Source organism: Dioscorea cayenensis, chromosome 19 (assembly GCF_009730915.1).
Source record: "Dioscorea cayenensis subsp. rotundata cultivar TDr96_F1 chromosome 19, TDr96_F1_v2_PseudoChromosome.rev07_lg8_w22 25.fasta, whole genome shotgun sequence".
NCBI classification, from domain to species: Eukaryota; Viridiplantae; Streptophyta; class Magnoliopsida; order Dioscoreales; family Dioscoreaceae; genus Dioscorea; species Dioscorea cayenensis.
The window spans coordinates 30,858,410-30,873,403 of record NC_052489.1 but is presented as its reverse complement, the minus strand read 5'-3'; the positions used below and the strand labels follow the sequence as shown (position 1 = coordinate 30,873,403).

Here is a 14,994-nt window from a genome sequence, read left to right as displayed (position 1 = left end):
ATCATGAACTCAGAAAATATCATAAAAGTTTTTGTTGCAATTCATAATAATTTATGATAAAGAGTTGCAATGTAAGGGGAGATAAACAACTCAAAACTAAGAAATACATGAAACCCATCATTATCATCATCATCCAGAGAGATGGCAAAACATTAACAGGGATGACATGATCATTAGGAACACATGTTTGATAACAACAAAAAAAAAAATGGTTCATCGCGCCATTAGTATCTGCTGAGGATGAATGATCTTGCAAAAGGAAGCATTGCGAAATGGCTGAGCTTCTGTCGAAAAATTATAATGACTAGAGTTGCAGAAGCAAATGCTAAAGGGCTTTGCTTTTGGATTTGCCGTCGGACTTCTCCTTCTCTCGCTTATTGTACAGCCTCTCCAGAACCCGTCTTGCTTCGCAGGGTGGGAAATTACTGAGGTCATAATAATGCGGAGCTATGTCGATGAGCCTGCAAGACAAACATATATAACCATATCAAATTGCATGAGAATGTACCAATGAGGTTCTCCGGCTCTAACAATGTACCGGAGGAAGGCCAACTAAAATAAATATCAACAATATAACAAATCATTAACATTAGCTCAACATTAATTATAAAATGTAATTTTAATCTTAAGCAGCTTTTTCTTATTGGTATCAGTGAGTTAAAATTTGGATGAAGCACTTTCCTGATCCGATTATGATAGAACTTCAACATGGTTTTAATTTGTGAACAAAATAGCAAGAATTGCAAGAACACAAAGTAGACAACAAACAAAGGGTCATATGAAGCACTTTTTAATAAAGCTAGTCTCCAGAATGATTGGAACTTACCACTCCCCACGAATATCTGTTACTGTACGGATAAAATTCCTACTGGTCAAGACAAATTCATTGTAAATGACCCACTCAGGTTTATGATCCAGGCAATTTGAAGGATGGAGATGAACCACCTAACAGAGAACAAGAAGAGGGAACTCAGATCTTGATTGAAATTCTTTCATAGGAAACACAGAATTTGTTAAGCAAAGTATCTACCTGGTTATCCTTTACTGTTAAGTAGTGACCTGTCCGTTCTAGATGAGCAACCTGCATAAAGTATCCTGAAAGCATAGCTTTTCTGATGTTGACATAGTAGTCGCGGCTGTTGAAATCTGTGCTGCATAACTTGAGATTGAACCTGGCCATGATCCGCATAAGTTGTTGCCTCACATTATCAGCCGCCTTCAATGTCCTCTGGTTGATGAAGTTTTCATAGCACCATGAAGGATCTTCATCTGCGCCCAAAATCACATACCTTTTATAAGGCAACTAATAAGAGCTCACAAACAGAAAAGTGAGGGCCATTATTTGATACTTACTGTTTTGTTTGTATGCATGATACACATTCAACAGCGTAAGGTGATCCCCATCAATGTGGCCAAACCGAGCTTTCGCTTCATCTGCAGCTTTCTGAGCATCCCTAGGCCGGAGGAAGCAATTGGGTACTAAAGAAAGAAATTGTTATCACAGACGAGGCCCACGGTAGGTCAGCAGATGCATAGAGGCGAGATGACACCATTTGCTCATGAGAGAATAACTGAGAAACTGCAACTACCTGCATCAGCGCTAAACTTGCAGAAAAATCTATGGTCATTGCTGACCAGAGGCTTATGAAGCCTAGACAATGCAATCGCTGATGGCAAGCCCCATTAGGCAGACAGACAGGAGCAAAATACACCAAGTGCAGTAGCTTGCCTTCACGCAAGCAATGCACCACAACATGAATTTTGCTCAATTAACACAGAGGGAAGCAAGCATCCACACACACATCAGCCCGAAAAGCTGACCATGAAAATTTAAGTGCAGATGCTTGCAATCCCCGAGACAGAAGATGACTCAACAAGAGAAAGGCAGCTTGTTGGGTCACCATGACAATAACAAAAAGAGACTGACAAGAAAACAGGCAATAATAAAAAAGACAATAGAGTACCTGAAAGCATTGCTGAAATTGAGAGGATTTCATTTGAGCAGTTGAAGTCAGGGCTAACAACAAGCATCTTTGCCATCTGTGGATCTAGGGGAAACTCACTCATTATTTCCCCCAACTTTGTCATGTTCCCTTCATCATCTAGGGCGCCAAGGTAATTCAAGACCTCCAATGCCCTCATCAGCGTCTCTGGTGCAGGTGGATCCATAAAATCAAAATGGACCAGATCATCAATACCAAGCTTTTTCAAGGTGAGAACTGTATTTGCCAAATTAGACCGAAGAATTTCAGGATATGTTTGTGGTTGTAGATCATTATTGAAACTTTTTTCAGTGTATAATCTAAAGCATTTTCCAGGTTGTGTTCGACCAGCACGCCCCGACCTCTGATGGGCACTTGCCTTTGATATTGGCGAAACAAGCAAAGACTCCACACGGATCCTTGGGATTATAAACTTTCTGTTTAGAGAACCCTGGATCGATAACATACACTATGCCATCAATAGTGAGGGATGTTTCAGCAATGTTTGTTGACACCACAATTTTCCTTCCAGGAGGGCCTCCAGGTGTCAATGGTGCTGGAGCGGCCTCAAATATCTTTTGCTGCATTGCTGGAGGCAAGGTAGAGTAAAGCGGGACTGCTTTCACTGGACCAACCTGGTCCCCTAAATTATTGATTTCCTTTGTAATTTTCCTACAGGCATCTTCAATCTCCTCTTCTCCTGTAAGAAAAACGAGAATGTCTCCTGGAGGTTCACACATGTGTATCTGCACAACTGTTCGAATTGCAGCTTCCAAATAATCCCGTTCAGGTTCCTGTGTATAAAAGATTTCCACAGGATGTAACCTTCCAGGCACTTTCATTAAAGGGGCTCCATTAAAATACCCCTGAAATTTCTCTGCCTCAAGTGTTGCACTCATGACTACTAATTTCAGATCTTCCCTATTTTTCAGAACTTCTTTAAGGAGCCCAAACAGAACATCTGTTGCCAATGTTCGCTCGTGAGCCTCATCAAGGATGATCACCTTATACCTCTCAAGGAGTGGATCAGCCATTGCTTCTCTAAGAAGCATACCATCAGTTAAATACCTGAGAACAAGTCAGAAAAGCCAAGCCTTAAGTACATGGTAAATTAAGAAAAATTAATGCCAATAGAAAAAGCGCCAAAAACACCAACCGACGAATGAAAGCTTACTTTAGAATGGTCTTTGGACCACTGCAATCTTCAAACCTAATACTGTAACCAACTTCCTCCCCAATTGTTACATCCATCTCCTCAGCAACTCTCCGAGAAACAGACATAGCAGCAACCCTGCGAGGCTGGGTGCAAGCAACAATAGGCCGTTTGCTTAAGTCATCACACTCCAACACGAATTGTGGAATCTGCATAGTATCATTATTACTTCCATTAGACAACAAAGTAGGTCGATGAGATAATAGTCAATCACCAATCCCTAAAAGGCTAAATCCATGAAGCACCTCCCTTCAACAATCTAATATGAGAGTTGTTTTTTCCGGTACTTTCAAAGCAGGGAAAAGATAAAACCCAGCCATAACTGATGAAAATAACAAGGAAGCTGCTAATAGAACACAAGATATTTGATGCTGTAACAATGGCACAAGGATCCAAGATTAATAACAAGAACAAGAATTCAACTTGCATTAAACACCAAAAACAATTTATTCATACATTACAAGGCATGAAACTGTTCAACCCTAACATTCAAATGCATATCTTTTCCGATTTAAAGTAGTTACTAAAACAGATTAAAGCCTAAAAATCAACAGAAGTTACGAAAACAACCAAAGCAAACCCTTTGTTCCAAATCATCACATTTCCAGACCAAGACCAGGCATTTATATTACAAAGTTTGCATAAAACATAGTGATTAAAGATTGAAATTTTATTCAGGGACGGAAACCACCCAAATAATTTCAATACCAAGAACAGAAAGCTATGCAAACAGAACAAACCTGAGTAGTTTTTCCACTTCCAGTCTCACCAACAAGAACAAGAACCTGATTATCCTTGAGCTTATGAAGGAACTCCTCCTTCTGTTGCCACACCGGAAGCGTCCGCCGCTTCTCGAGGATCTCGAAGTACCGTTGAGAATAAGGCCGACCACTCCACCGGTTGACCGTCGAAGACACCGCCGCCGCAGCAGGAGATCGTCCGTTGGTCCTGCTGATCTTGGCCGAGACCGAGGCCTCATCCACCACGTCGAACAGGCTCACCTTCCGCTTTCTCTCCGTCCCCATCCCCGATTAAGAGCTCAAACACCAACCTGGAACTGACTGCCTCTGGCTCCGATGGCTCTGAGGGCTTGATCGAATTCGAAACCCTAGAAATTTTGGGGGCGAATGTTTCGCTAAGTCTACCGTCGTGAATATATAGATCCACACAAGTCAAAAACCCTTGCTCCAATTGAAATGACCAAAAAGCCCTCTACTCCACCGCCTTATCGGGTCGGGTCAAAAACTCTTGATCAATTTGAAATGACCGAAAAGACCTCCACTTCTCAACCGCTTATCGGGTCGGATCCTCGAACATTCTCTATGCGCTGTCTGCTTGTAGAATTGAATCCGCGCCAGCTGCCAGGTAAGAAAAATTATAAATAGATATAATATAACAAATACTTATTTTGTTATTATATATATATATATATATGTATAATTTATATGAGCTCATTTAATGGTTTTCACTTAGTTATTATTTTTTTGATAAAGTAAATAAATAACTGAATAAATTAGATTTAGAAAAGTCAAGAGTAACTAAAGATCTATAGTCCATTAAGATAAATTTTTATTGTTCGGGTTCAAAACATATTTAATACAATGATGTTAAACATCCTTTGACTATTGATGCAGGCTTATAACCCAATAACCATATTAGCAATGTGAAAGGAGCACGTATAAACTGTTGTCACTGTGAATATGCCCCGCACTATGTGTGCACTCATCACATTTGTTAATATATATATATATATATATATATAAATTAAAAATTTTAAAAAAAAGTTGTAAGAGCAAAACTAAGAAATTAGTTGGGAGCTTAGTATTTGATTCATGGAGTTATATTTACACTGAAATCAAGCATCAACACATCTGTAAGAATCTTTGAGTAATGAATTACATGAATTAATTATAGTTTTGAGATTGAGATGCTCCCAACTTAGTTACGTCCAATAGCTGATATATGATAATAGTGAGGAGCAATAGAAACAAGCCTGCAAGAGAACATGACAATTGTTTGAGTATGTTAATTTTAATGTCAAGAAAACAGAAAGATGTTAATCACCAAGTCAATCAGTGAGTGTATAATCAATGTTTTTCTTCTCAGCAACTTAATACTTTTACTGAAGCATATGGACAATAATAGCTTGTATGAACTTACCACTCTCCTTGCACATCACTGACAATACGAATAAAAGGCCTGCCGGCAACAACAAAATCGTCGTAAATGACCCATGTCGGCTTTGGCACAACAGAGCTTGAAGGATGCAGCTCCACAACCTGCGCATAATGCCAATTGAATGTGAAACTAAAGGAGACATAACAATGACCGAAAGATGATGTAATTGAACTACTGACATGTTGATTCTTGACAGTCACATAGTGACCAGAAGTATCAAGCTTTGCAGCTTGCATAAAATACCCTGCGAGTAGTGCTTTTCTTATATTGTTTTCGTAATCACAGTTGCTGGGTTCAGTTGAACATAGCTTGATGTTGAACCTACGCATGATGGACTCGAGCTGGAACCTCGCATTATCAGCAGACTTCAGAGCTGCTTCATTAACATAATTCTCTTCACACCAAGCAGAACTGCCATCTGGAGGAATTGGTCTATTAAGGAAAATAAGTCAATGGGAATAGATTGGGAAAGAAAGGGAACTGGTTCTCACTATGTTTCTTGTAGGCCTGATAGAGAGTCAGAAGAGTAAGGTGATCCCCTTTAGCATGACTAAATTTGGCCTTTGCTTCATCAGCATCATGCTTCTTTCCCCTAGGTTGGAAGAAGCAATGTGGTACTAAAGAAGAGAATTTTGGTAATAACAGAAGAGGCTGAGAAATCAGTGGGATGCATGAGAAACAACACAAAATTCTTCATAAGATAATGAATGCTAAATTGAACTACTTAATGGCAAAAATGCTGATAATTAATAGCATAGATATGTCAAGATGAAATAACAAATGATTGTGCCAGATTATGAAAGGAATACCTGACAACATGGAAGTGATTGAGAGGATCTCAGTGGAGCATTTGAACTCTGGACTGCAAAGGATCATTTTTGACATATGAGGATCAAGAGGAAATTCACTCATGAGTTCCCCTATTATAGTCAAATTCCCATCTCCATCCAAAGCACCTAAGCAGTTTAATGTCTCAATAGCACTAGTCATCATGTCAACAGCAGGAGGGTTAATAAAATCAAAATGTAGCATATCACTAATGCCAAGCTTCTTCAAAAGGAGGGCTGTGCCTGCAAGATTCGCACGGAGAATCTCTGGGGATGCATGTGGCTGACAAGCTTCGAGAAACTTCTTTGTGTAGAGCCTGTAGCATTTCCCAGATACTGACCTTCGGCAACATCCTGATCTCCTGTATGCACTTGCTCTTGATATTGGCAAAACCAGCAAAGACTCAGCATGTAGACCTGCATTATAAACCTTTTGCTTTGAAAATCCAGAATCAATCACATAAGCAATGCCATCGATAGCCAATGACGATTCGGCAATGTCAGTTGACATGATAACTTTCCTTCCGACAGGGCCACCCTTCCTTGTTGAGGGTGGAGCAGCCTTGAAAATCTTCTTCTGATGTTCAATTGACAGTGTTGAATGGAGCGGAAGAACTCTCACAGGTCCAAATTCATTAGTCCTGTCTTTAAGCAGATCAGTGAGCCTCGAGGAGCCAATTTCTATGTCATCCCCTCCTGGGAGAAACACAAGAATATCACCAGTTGGTTCAGATGTGAGTATCTCTAAGACTTTCTCAATTGATGCTTCCAAGTAATCTCCTATTGGTTTTGAAGTGTGAATAATTTCAACAGGATTAAGTGATCCTTGTACTTGAACAATCTTGGCACCTTTGAAGTAATCCTTAAACCATTTCACCTCATGTTGCGTGCTCATTATAACTAGTTTCAGATCAGGTTGAGAGTTCCTTTCTATCAATCTTTTTAGATAACCAAGAAGAATATCTGTAGCCAATGTCCTTAAATGAGCCTCATCCAGAACTATCACACCATAACTCTGTAAAAGCTGATCAGCCAGAAGTTCTCTAAGGAGCATTCCATCTGTTAAATACCTAAGATAACCCAGAAAGCAAATGTTGGAGTAGCCGACAATATCTCCAAAGGATACAACGGAAAAAGAGATGATAACTTCTGATTTTTTAACGCAGAACTACAAAATAGACTTCAAGGTCTGCCCTCATAAACTTACTTCAGAGTAGTTTTTGGGCCACTACACTCTTCAAACAGCACTGAGTAGCCAACTTCTGCCCCAATAGTGACATCCATCTCTTGAGCTACTCGACGAGAAATGGCTGTAGCAATCAATCTGCGAGGTTCAGTGCACACAACCTTCTTACCTTGACCTGCATAACCTGCCTCGATGATAAACTGAGGGATCTGTCACATGGGAACAATACACCATAAACTTCAGAAGATCTCAAGGGAAAACTCTATCAAATGCATACAGACCATGAAAAGAAAACAACACAGAGAGCACTCGACATGTTACCAGCAATTATGTGTGGCCTGCTATTATAGAGATGCTAGTACAGTGAACACTTAGAGAAAGCCATGTGGTAATTTAGTACTCTAGGGGGGTTGGTTCCATAGAAAATGATAGCTTATCCAGCTGAAGTCTAAGTCAACTCAGTGCCAGTTTCAGATCCACAATTGATCAACAAAGTAGGGTTTTCTCACTGGCTACAACTTGTTTGCTGACAACTACTATAAGCCCCTAGGCAGAACAAATGATCAAAACAAATCAATATAAGATGGATTTCATTAATTGAAGGGACTACAAATAAACACAAGAGTGAGCTATGTTTAAGTTTATTAAGCTATGTTTAAGTTATTGTCCACATCATTTTAGAATGTTGCCCAGCATCAAACTTTTAAGTATTTTTTATCCTCTATTTTCCGACCATCAAAACCAGAGTTTGTCCAACCTGGGTTTCTCTGGCATATACTGCAGCCATAGGATGAAAGAATCTCCACTATTTAATTAATTCTATAATTATTTTTGCACCCAAGTCAACTTCTAAAAGTCAGCAATGATCCAGCATTTCCGCTCCATCTCAATATCAAATAATCCGAATCACAGTATGAACAACTCTATTGTCATAAGAATTCAGTCCTATAATCAGTTCAATTGATCAAAAACCATTTCTTTCTTTGATGTAGAATATCATCAACATCAAACTCTGACAGCGAAGAGCAGAAGAAGCCAGCATTTTCATCCTAGACTTGATTTTTTTAAAAAAACCAAGAAATCTCATGTCCTCTATCCCCATAAAGAACGTAAACCTGCGTTACCTTGTCCAAAAATCATATTCACAACAATCTCAAGACAAGGTTTTTCAACCAAAACCCACAGAATTGAGCTCATATGTAGCTCTTCAATCCATAACTGAAGGGAAAGCAAAAGTTTTCTCAGGACAAAACAGCATTCATTCTAAAAGTACAAACTCACATCATAAACAAAAGGATTTCCAACTTCAACCATGCAAACATTACACAAATCCTTGATTCTGAACAAATGAGGAAGATAAAGGAGGAGGACTCCGCACCTGGGTGGATTTCCCTGAGCCACTCCCGGCGGCAACGACGACGATCTGGTGCTTGGCGAGAGCATCAAGGAACTTCTCCTTATGGGCCCAAATGGGCAGCTTCTTCCGCTTCTCCAGGAGCTTGTGGTACCTGCGAGAGTATGGCCTCCCAGTGATGGGAATTCAACTCCATCTGCGCATCGGTGGCCATGGAGAGATCCGCAGGACGATGGAGACGCAATCGGCGAAGAGGAGAGACGAAGGTTGGGACCAAATAACAAAAAAAAAAAAGTCGCGCCTTTTCACTGTTCTAGCCTTTGTAGATGTGGGTACCGTGTGCCGCGGGGTTGAGTTTGCTTAGCCGGTTCCATCTTATCCTTTTCTTAGAAGGTAAAAGGAGGTAAAAAAAGCTTTAATTATTGGGGGTCGTTTAGTTCGTGGTAATGACATATTACCATAATAATATGAGTGAAAATATTATATGGTTGTGAAAATTACGGTAGTTTGATATAACCATATTTGGTTGTGAACTTTTATTACTGGGAATAATTAATTGCCGTGTTTGGTTATTATGGTAATCAATTTGCTAAAATATAAAAAGATATAAGATTACCACGGTAATCCAAAATAGACACCAAATTTAGTAGTAATAGAATTATCAACTTTTTTAGTAATATTTATAAGTTGGTAATGTGATATTACCATCCAGATTACCATCGGTGTAATACCAAACATAGTAATATTTTCAGATTACCACGTGCTACATTACCGCGAACCAAACGCTCTTTGGCGTAAAGGTAGAGTAAAAAAATTATTAAACCGTGTAGTATTTGGTTTGAAGGTAATGGTGTAAGATTATATATTAAGATTATAAAAAAATGTTTTTTTGAAATTTTTTTAAATAAATGCTCATTTAGTTTATTAAACAAATGTTTTAAAATGTCGAAGTATTTGCTATTTCAGACATGGAGAGATGAAAGGTTGTGGATTTTAATAATAAAAAAGTTTTTTTAAAAATTTTTTTATTTACTTTAAAAGTAATCATTTTTAAAACTAAAAAAAACAAAAAACAAAAAAACAAAAGATAAAATATCAATTATGAATACGGGTGATATGTTTCCACAAAAACAAGATAAACTAGAAACTTTGTTATCAATCTCAAACATATCATTTGGAGAAATAATCAGATTCAACAATACAAAATACAATTTAACATCTTTTTTAATTTTCAGTAACAATATAAGATTATTACCACAAATACTAATGCAAATGGAGTCTAAAAGAAGACCTCAAATGATCTCTTATCAACCTTGCTCACTCATCATAAAGGATACAAATGATAATATTAAAAATTATGATAACATTTTTTTGTCCAATAAAACTATCAAAACACCCAAATGTTATCATAATATTCAATCCTTCATCTTATCCCCTTTAAACCAAACTTCCTTCAAACGAGGGATGATCCCACGGAACCGGTTTCGTAATAGTTACTATAGAAGCGAAATATGGCTCAACCACATCTGTTAGATTGCCTCGATTTAATAATTTTTAAAGTAAAAGGTATAGATCTTTTAAGATAATTACCAATATATCCCTAAATTATATAATAAAAAACAATGAAATTTATAAACCCATGGCTAAAAATATGTCATGTCTTGGTTCCATGGTAGTTACCATGAAATGAATCTACCGGATAAAAATTCCCTTCAAACCATGTTTCCAAACATGTGTTCATCTAAAAACAGTACCTTACCATCCAAACAAAACACTAGTTACCCCAATTAAAAACTTCAATGTGATCAAATTAAAGGCTCATATTTATATTATAAATTATTAACAATAAATTTACTATTATGACCAGCTAGATCTGCACAAATTATTAATAGAATATTATAAATTTCGGATTATCAATATCAGACATTCAGACCAGAAGCATTTCATCCACAAGAAAAACCATACAAGTGGAAGGTTAAGGAAAACATCAAAACTAAAAACCAAAAACCAGGAAAGCCTGGCACACAACAGAGGAATGGAAAACACAATCAACAATTCCGGGAAGAAATTAACTACCAAATTAAACTTCTGAAGAACATCAAACTAAGGACTTTGCAATCCATAGTCTAATAAAATTCTTTCAACAATCTGGTGGGATTTCATTAGATGTCAGTTTTTTTTCAGGCCATGGGGTTCACATAAGTAAGCCCAGTTGATGCCAAATGACCTACCGTTTCGAAGGCCTCTCATCATCATCATCCTCACCGTTCCTAACTGCACCATCGGTGCTCGGCCTTCTGCGTTTGGAAGAGGCTTCAACTCTGCCAGCATCATCATCATTAGCTTCTTCTTCTTCTTCTTCATCATCAATGTCTTCATCCACATCACTCTCATTGTTTGGCTCAAAGTCACTTGCATCTTCTTCATCTTCAGCTCGGCCAACTGGTTGAATTAGATATTCAGTTCCGAGATCCTCCTGACAACATACAGCAAAATACCATACACAAAATGATTCAATGGCATCGAAAACGAAAGTGCGAACACTTGCCATCACATTAGAATTTCAATCCAAACGCAAGCACAGTGGCCACATATACCAATAAACTTTATTTTGATTTAGGTTTTTTTTTTTTTTGCAAGATATTAATCAAGGTTACATACTTTAGGACAGGTTTATAGTAGATAAAATACAATCCCAACAATAGTATGATTCGTGTAACACGACTGGGTTGCCTTGAATTGAATACCAGGTTTGTCGGATGGAGACAATTCCATTCTACATGACTCGGCAAAATGAACCCTGAGGGAGCTTGCATCACCAAAAACAAACAGGAATAACAGATATAAGATTTGACCTTTATCTGCTAATAACAATAGCAGTAAAATGGAGTAAGCAAAATAAATATAAGAGTTGGGGACATAAGAAATAGAAATTTTTTCCAATGTAATAAGTGAAAAGGCAGAAGCTTGAGAAGCTCTTAATGAACAACTAACCACAAGATAACAAAATAAATTCTAAAATTCTTATAAGAGAAAATGTAGAGGTTATTTGATAGATGCAAGAATAGTAATATTAACAAAAGTACATAATTTAAACAAATTAATCAAACTCTCGTTACAAACTTTAAGCTACAGTATGATGTAATTTGAAAAAAAAAAAAGAAGTTATTTCTTTTGATCATCAAGAGAACAACACCAAAACAAAGGAAGTAAATAAAAATCAGCAAATAACTAGCAACTTTTTGAAATAAATTACAATATAAAAAGTATAAAACTATATAATCTACTAGGGGAAATGAACAAGCTCAAATGAAACCATTCAAAATGATCAAAAAATAATTTTAAAAAAAACCAATAAATGCAAGCCCTCAAGTAGAAAAAGATAAGAAATATATACATATATATATATATATAGAATGCAAAAGTCACAATGCCTACCTACCTCGTCAGAAGCTGCCTCCTCATCGTCATCGTCGTCACTATCTTCTTCATCCTCATCGTCGTCACTTCCATCTTCTTCCTCCTCACCCTCGTCATCTCCACTCCCATCTTGCTCCTCCTCATCCTCGTCACCATCATCAACCTTGACATTAACAATCTCACGCGGCTCGTCATCATCACTCTCAACATCATATTCCACGCCGTTCACCGCCGCCTTCGCATCCTCCATCTTCCTCTCGTCCTCAACTCTCGCCTTCACAAAAATCTCCTCACAAAATGTTTTAAAAAATCGATTTTTTTTTCAAGAACAGGATCGAAAGTGCCAAGGCAAAGAGCCGCGGCAGCGTGAGAATTCAGCTTGTATGCCAATGAAAGGGACAATCTAGACCGTTCATATCCATCAATCCCAAGATCGACTCTGACGTGGGAGAAAATCCAACCGTCCAGAGCAAAGCATATGTACACATGAACTAGGGCTGACGTCATCTCAAACAGCAGTGATCTGAAGTCTCCAGTCCTCTCAACTACAGTGACAAGCACTCAGAAGAAGACTTCTTCAAGACAATGGACATCCCTAGAAGGCTAGAAGGAATAAAGCAGGATGAGGAGCATTATTAAATTAAAAGTACTAAAAACACTTGATTAAATGCTAGTATTGATTTGGTACTTGGTAGCATTGCCCGTGGGAGTAATGGCAGGGTGGAGATGGTCAGACTACGAGTGGTTCAGACTGAGCAGGAGCACATTGCAGTCTTACTTCCGGTGGCCAGACTTGAACCTGGGGGATGTTGAGGATGAGTCAACTGTTTAACTTCTCAGTGGTTGACAGCGTTGTCCGGGCCTTTGTTGTGCTGTTTGAGTCGCTGGCTTTGGTGGCTATGCTCTGTTTCTTCTACATCTTCTGTGGGTGCACCTTGTGAGCTTGCTCTATTAAAAAAACCAGCAATTAGTACATTACAACGGTGATACTTTGAAACAGTAAGTGATATGGCGTGTGTTTACCGGAGAAGGTTTTGCTAATGCCATCTCCTGCAGTTGATAATTGGAGGAAAGGGGAAAAAAAAAGCAGAGAATGCAATGCCGGGCATCTCCAGCATTTATTTCTTCACTGTTTAATCTGCAAAGAAGAATTCCAGTTGAATTTAGAAATCATCAGTTATCTTCGTCCTTGCTAAAAATAAAGGCGGAAAGTGTTGAATTGTAGTTTATATGGAGATATTTCTCTGTAACATTTACCTTCTTATTGTATTATGTCTGGTTTCCGCTATTCTCTTGTCCATATGCTTAATTGCAGTTCTTTTCTAGTTTATATGGTGATATTTCTCTGTAATGTTGACCATATTTGAGACTTCATTAGTCCTTCAAACTATCAAAGTTGTAATCTTTCCGTTCCCATTGTTTTCAGCAAGTAAAACCAGGATTACCTAATTAAATATTAGTAACTAATTGGTAGTCTTTGTCCATATTTCAAGTGTTTATGATGTGATGCCCCTACCATAAGCTGCTCAAAGACGGATCCAGGATCAACAGTCTTGTTTAAAATTGTAGTAAATATGTGCATGAACTTCATAGTCAATGATATATTCATAGATTCACAATCAAGTTTTCGGAGCCAAAATTAGAGATATACTTAAGAACCGATAATAAACTAGGAAAATGTGTTTTTTAGTGAGCATAAAGAGCATAAAGTGACAGACTCACCTTACTCGTAGAATAAACAAATGATGATATATATATAAGAAAAAAAACAGACAAAAGCCAAAATTTACCAAGCAACTAGAGTTTATTACCTGCTGCCAGCCCCCCTCAAATTAGAGTTTGCAGTCAAGCTGTAGCAAAAGAAACAGCTGCATTTGATGTCAAACTTGTTCCCAAACCATGGTCCTTTAACTTTCAGAAATCAAGCAGCAAGATATCTAGAAAAAAACTGTCCCACATTCAACCCATTTAAGGATTTCATATATCTAAAATTTAGTGTCACTGATGATTTTAATAATATCTTTAAGAAAATAATGTCTAGAGATGTAGAGTAAAATGCAAGATAAATTCCAAAATGAAATTTGATGATTTGCAGGTACATATTCAGTCACAGCTGTTAGTAAATGAACAGTCATATAGACGAGAACATAGGTTGCCCAGAATTCATGCATAAGACAGAGACTACTGCAGTGTATGAGGTTAACTTCAACAGATTTTGAACACCAATAAGGTCCAGGGGATATGGCTTACCTCTCTGGTCAAAAATGTTTTTGATATTATCCTGTTCTATAAAGTGAACACAAAGTATCATCTCAGATTGCATATTGTGAGTCCATCCATCAGCAGAGCGCCTAAATATAGAAAGCAATTAGTATTCAATTATCATAACAGAGAATATAAAAAATGGGAGTAAGTGTTGATGTATTAACCTCATTGTTAGGACTCCGCGGAATTTCCAATAATTGTTGTCTCTGATTTCGTGGGCCAGTCATTGGATCAGATAAGATAAACAAATGACACACAAGTGCCATGCACTACAAAAAGAAAATTCCCTGTAAAATCATATCCCATTCCATCAGCTTTATGAATCTGAGAAACAGATATGCCCAAGAAACAGGGATCAGTGTGAAAGTAGGTCAGAGTTGAAGGAGATCAAAAAAGGAGGCCAGATTATTCCTTCATTTGCATTACATTAATCTCCTTTACCAACTTATCATATGTCACAGGACTTGGATGACAATTTCTTTCCTCCATGATAGACAGCAACTCTGAGCATACATCAACATGTCTCTTTCTAAGAAGGCTACTGTAAAAAATTTTCCACACAATTTCGT

At 37.7% G+C, this 14,994-nt stretch overlaps 4 protein-coding genes across 8 annotated transcripts; all 4 read right to left on the bottom strand.

Moving 5' to 3' along the window:
* Positions 1-17: 17 nt before the first annotated feature.
* Positions 18-4,331, bottom strand: LOC120249495 (probable pre-mRNA-splicing factor ATP-dependent RNA helicase DEAH2). Its single transcript, XM_039258023.1, is given in 8 exon segments — positions 18-461; positions 827-945; positions 1,031-1,269; positions 1,354-1,479; positions 1,965-2,406; positions 2,408-3,050; positions 3,157-3,344; positions 3,936-4,331. Coding segments are annotated over 8 exon segments (2,178 nt in total). The 5' UTR covers positions 4,221-4,331; the 3' UTR covers positions 18-325.
* A 651-nt stretch (positions 4,332-4,982) lies between these two features.
* On the bottom strand, positions 4,983-8,926 carry LOC120249383 (probable pre-mRNA-splicing factor ATP-dependent RNA helicase DEAH2; the record flags this gene model as incomplete). Its single annotated transcript, XM_039257874.1, has 7 exons — positions 4,983-5,188; positions 5,356-5,474; positions 5,553-5,791; positions 5,865-5,990; positions 6,183-7,270; positions 7,408-7,595; positions 8,765-8,926. Coding segments are annotated over 7 exons (1,977 nt in total), but the record flags the coding sequence as incomplete, so codon positions are not given.
* Positions 8,927-10,708: 1,782 nt separating this feature from the next.
* Positions 10,709-12,987, bottom strand: LOC120283747 (acidic leucine-rich nuclear phosphoprotein 32 family member B-like). 4 transcript variants are annotated; one of them, XM_039290475.1, is made up of 3 exons: positions 12,849-12,987; positions 12,183-12,763; positions 10,709-11,216 (listed from the first exon to the last, which is right to left on the bottom strand). In XM_039290475.1, exons 2-3 carry the CDS (start codon positions 12,408-12,410, stop codon positions 10,968-10,970), a joined length of 477 nt encoding a protein of 158 aa, XP_039146409.1. In that variant the 5' UTR covers positions 12,411-12,763; positions 12,849-12,987; the 3' UTR covers positions 10,709-10,967. The 4 variants fall into 4 exon arrangements, with proteins under 4 accessions (XP_039146409.1, XP_039146411.1, XP_039146410.1 ...); XM_039290477.1 differs by having other exon boundaries at positions 12,183-12,755; positions 12,849-12,983; XM_039290478.1 differs by lacking the exon at positions 10,709-11,216 and adding an exon at positions 11,362-11,601 and having other exon boundaries at positions 12,179-12,763.
* Positions 12,968-14,813, bottom strand: LOC120283749. 2 transcript variants are annotated; one of them, XM_039290479.1, is made up of 5 exons: positions 14,590-14,813; positions 14,411-14,511; positions 13,972-14,071; positions 13,184-13,298; positions 12,968-13,108 (listed from the first exon to the last, which is right to left on the bottom strand). In XM_039290479.1, exons 1-5 carry the CDS (start codon positions 14,592-14,594, stop codon positions 13,058-13,060), a joined length of 372 nt encoding a protein of 123 aa, XP_039146413.1. In that variant the 5' UTR covers positions 14,595-14,813; the 3' UTR covers positions 12,968-13,057. The 2 variants fall into 2 exon arrangements, 1 of the variants encoding a protein (XP_039146413.1); XR_005543337.1 differs by having other exon boundaries at positions 13,100-13,505; positions 13,972-14,097.
* Between the last annotated feature and the right edge of the window lie 181 nt (positions 14,814-14,994).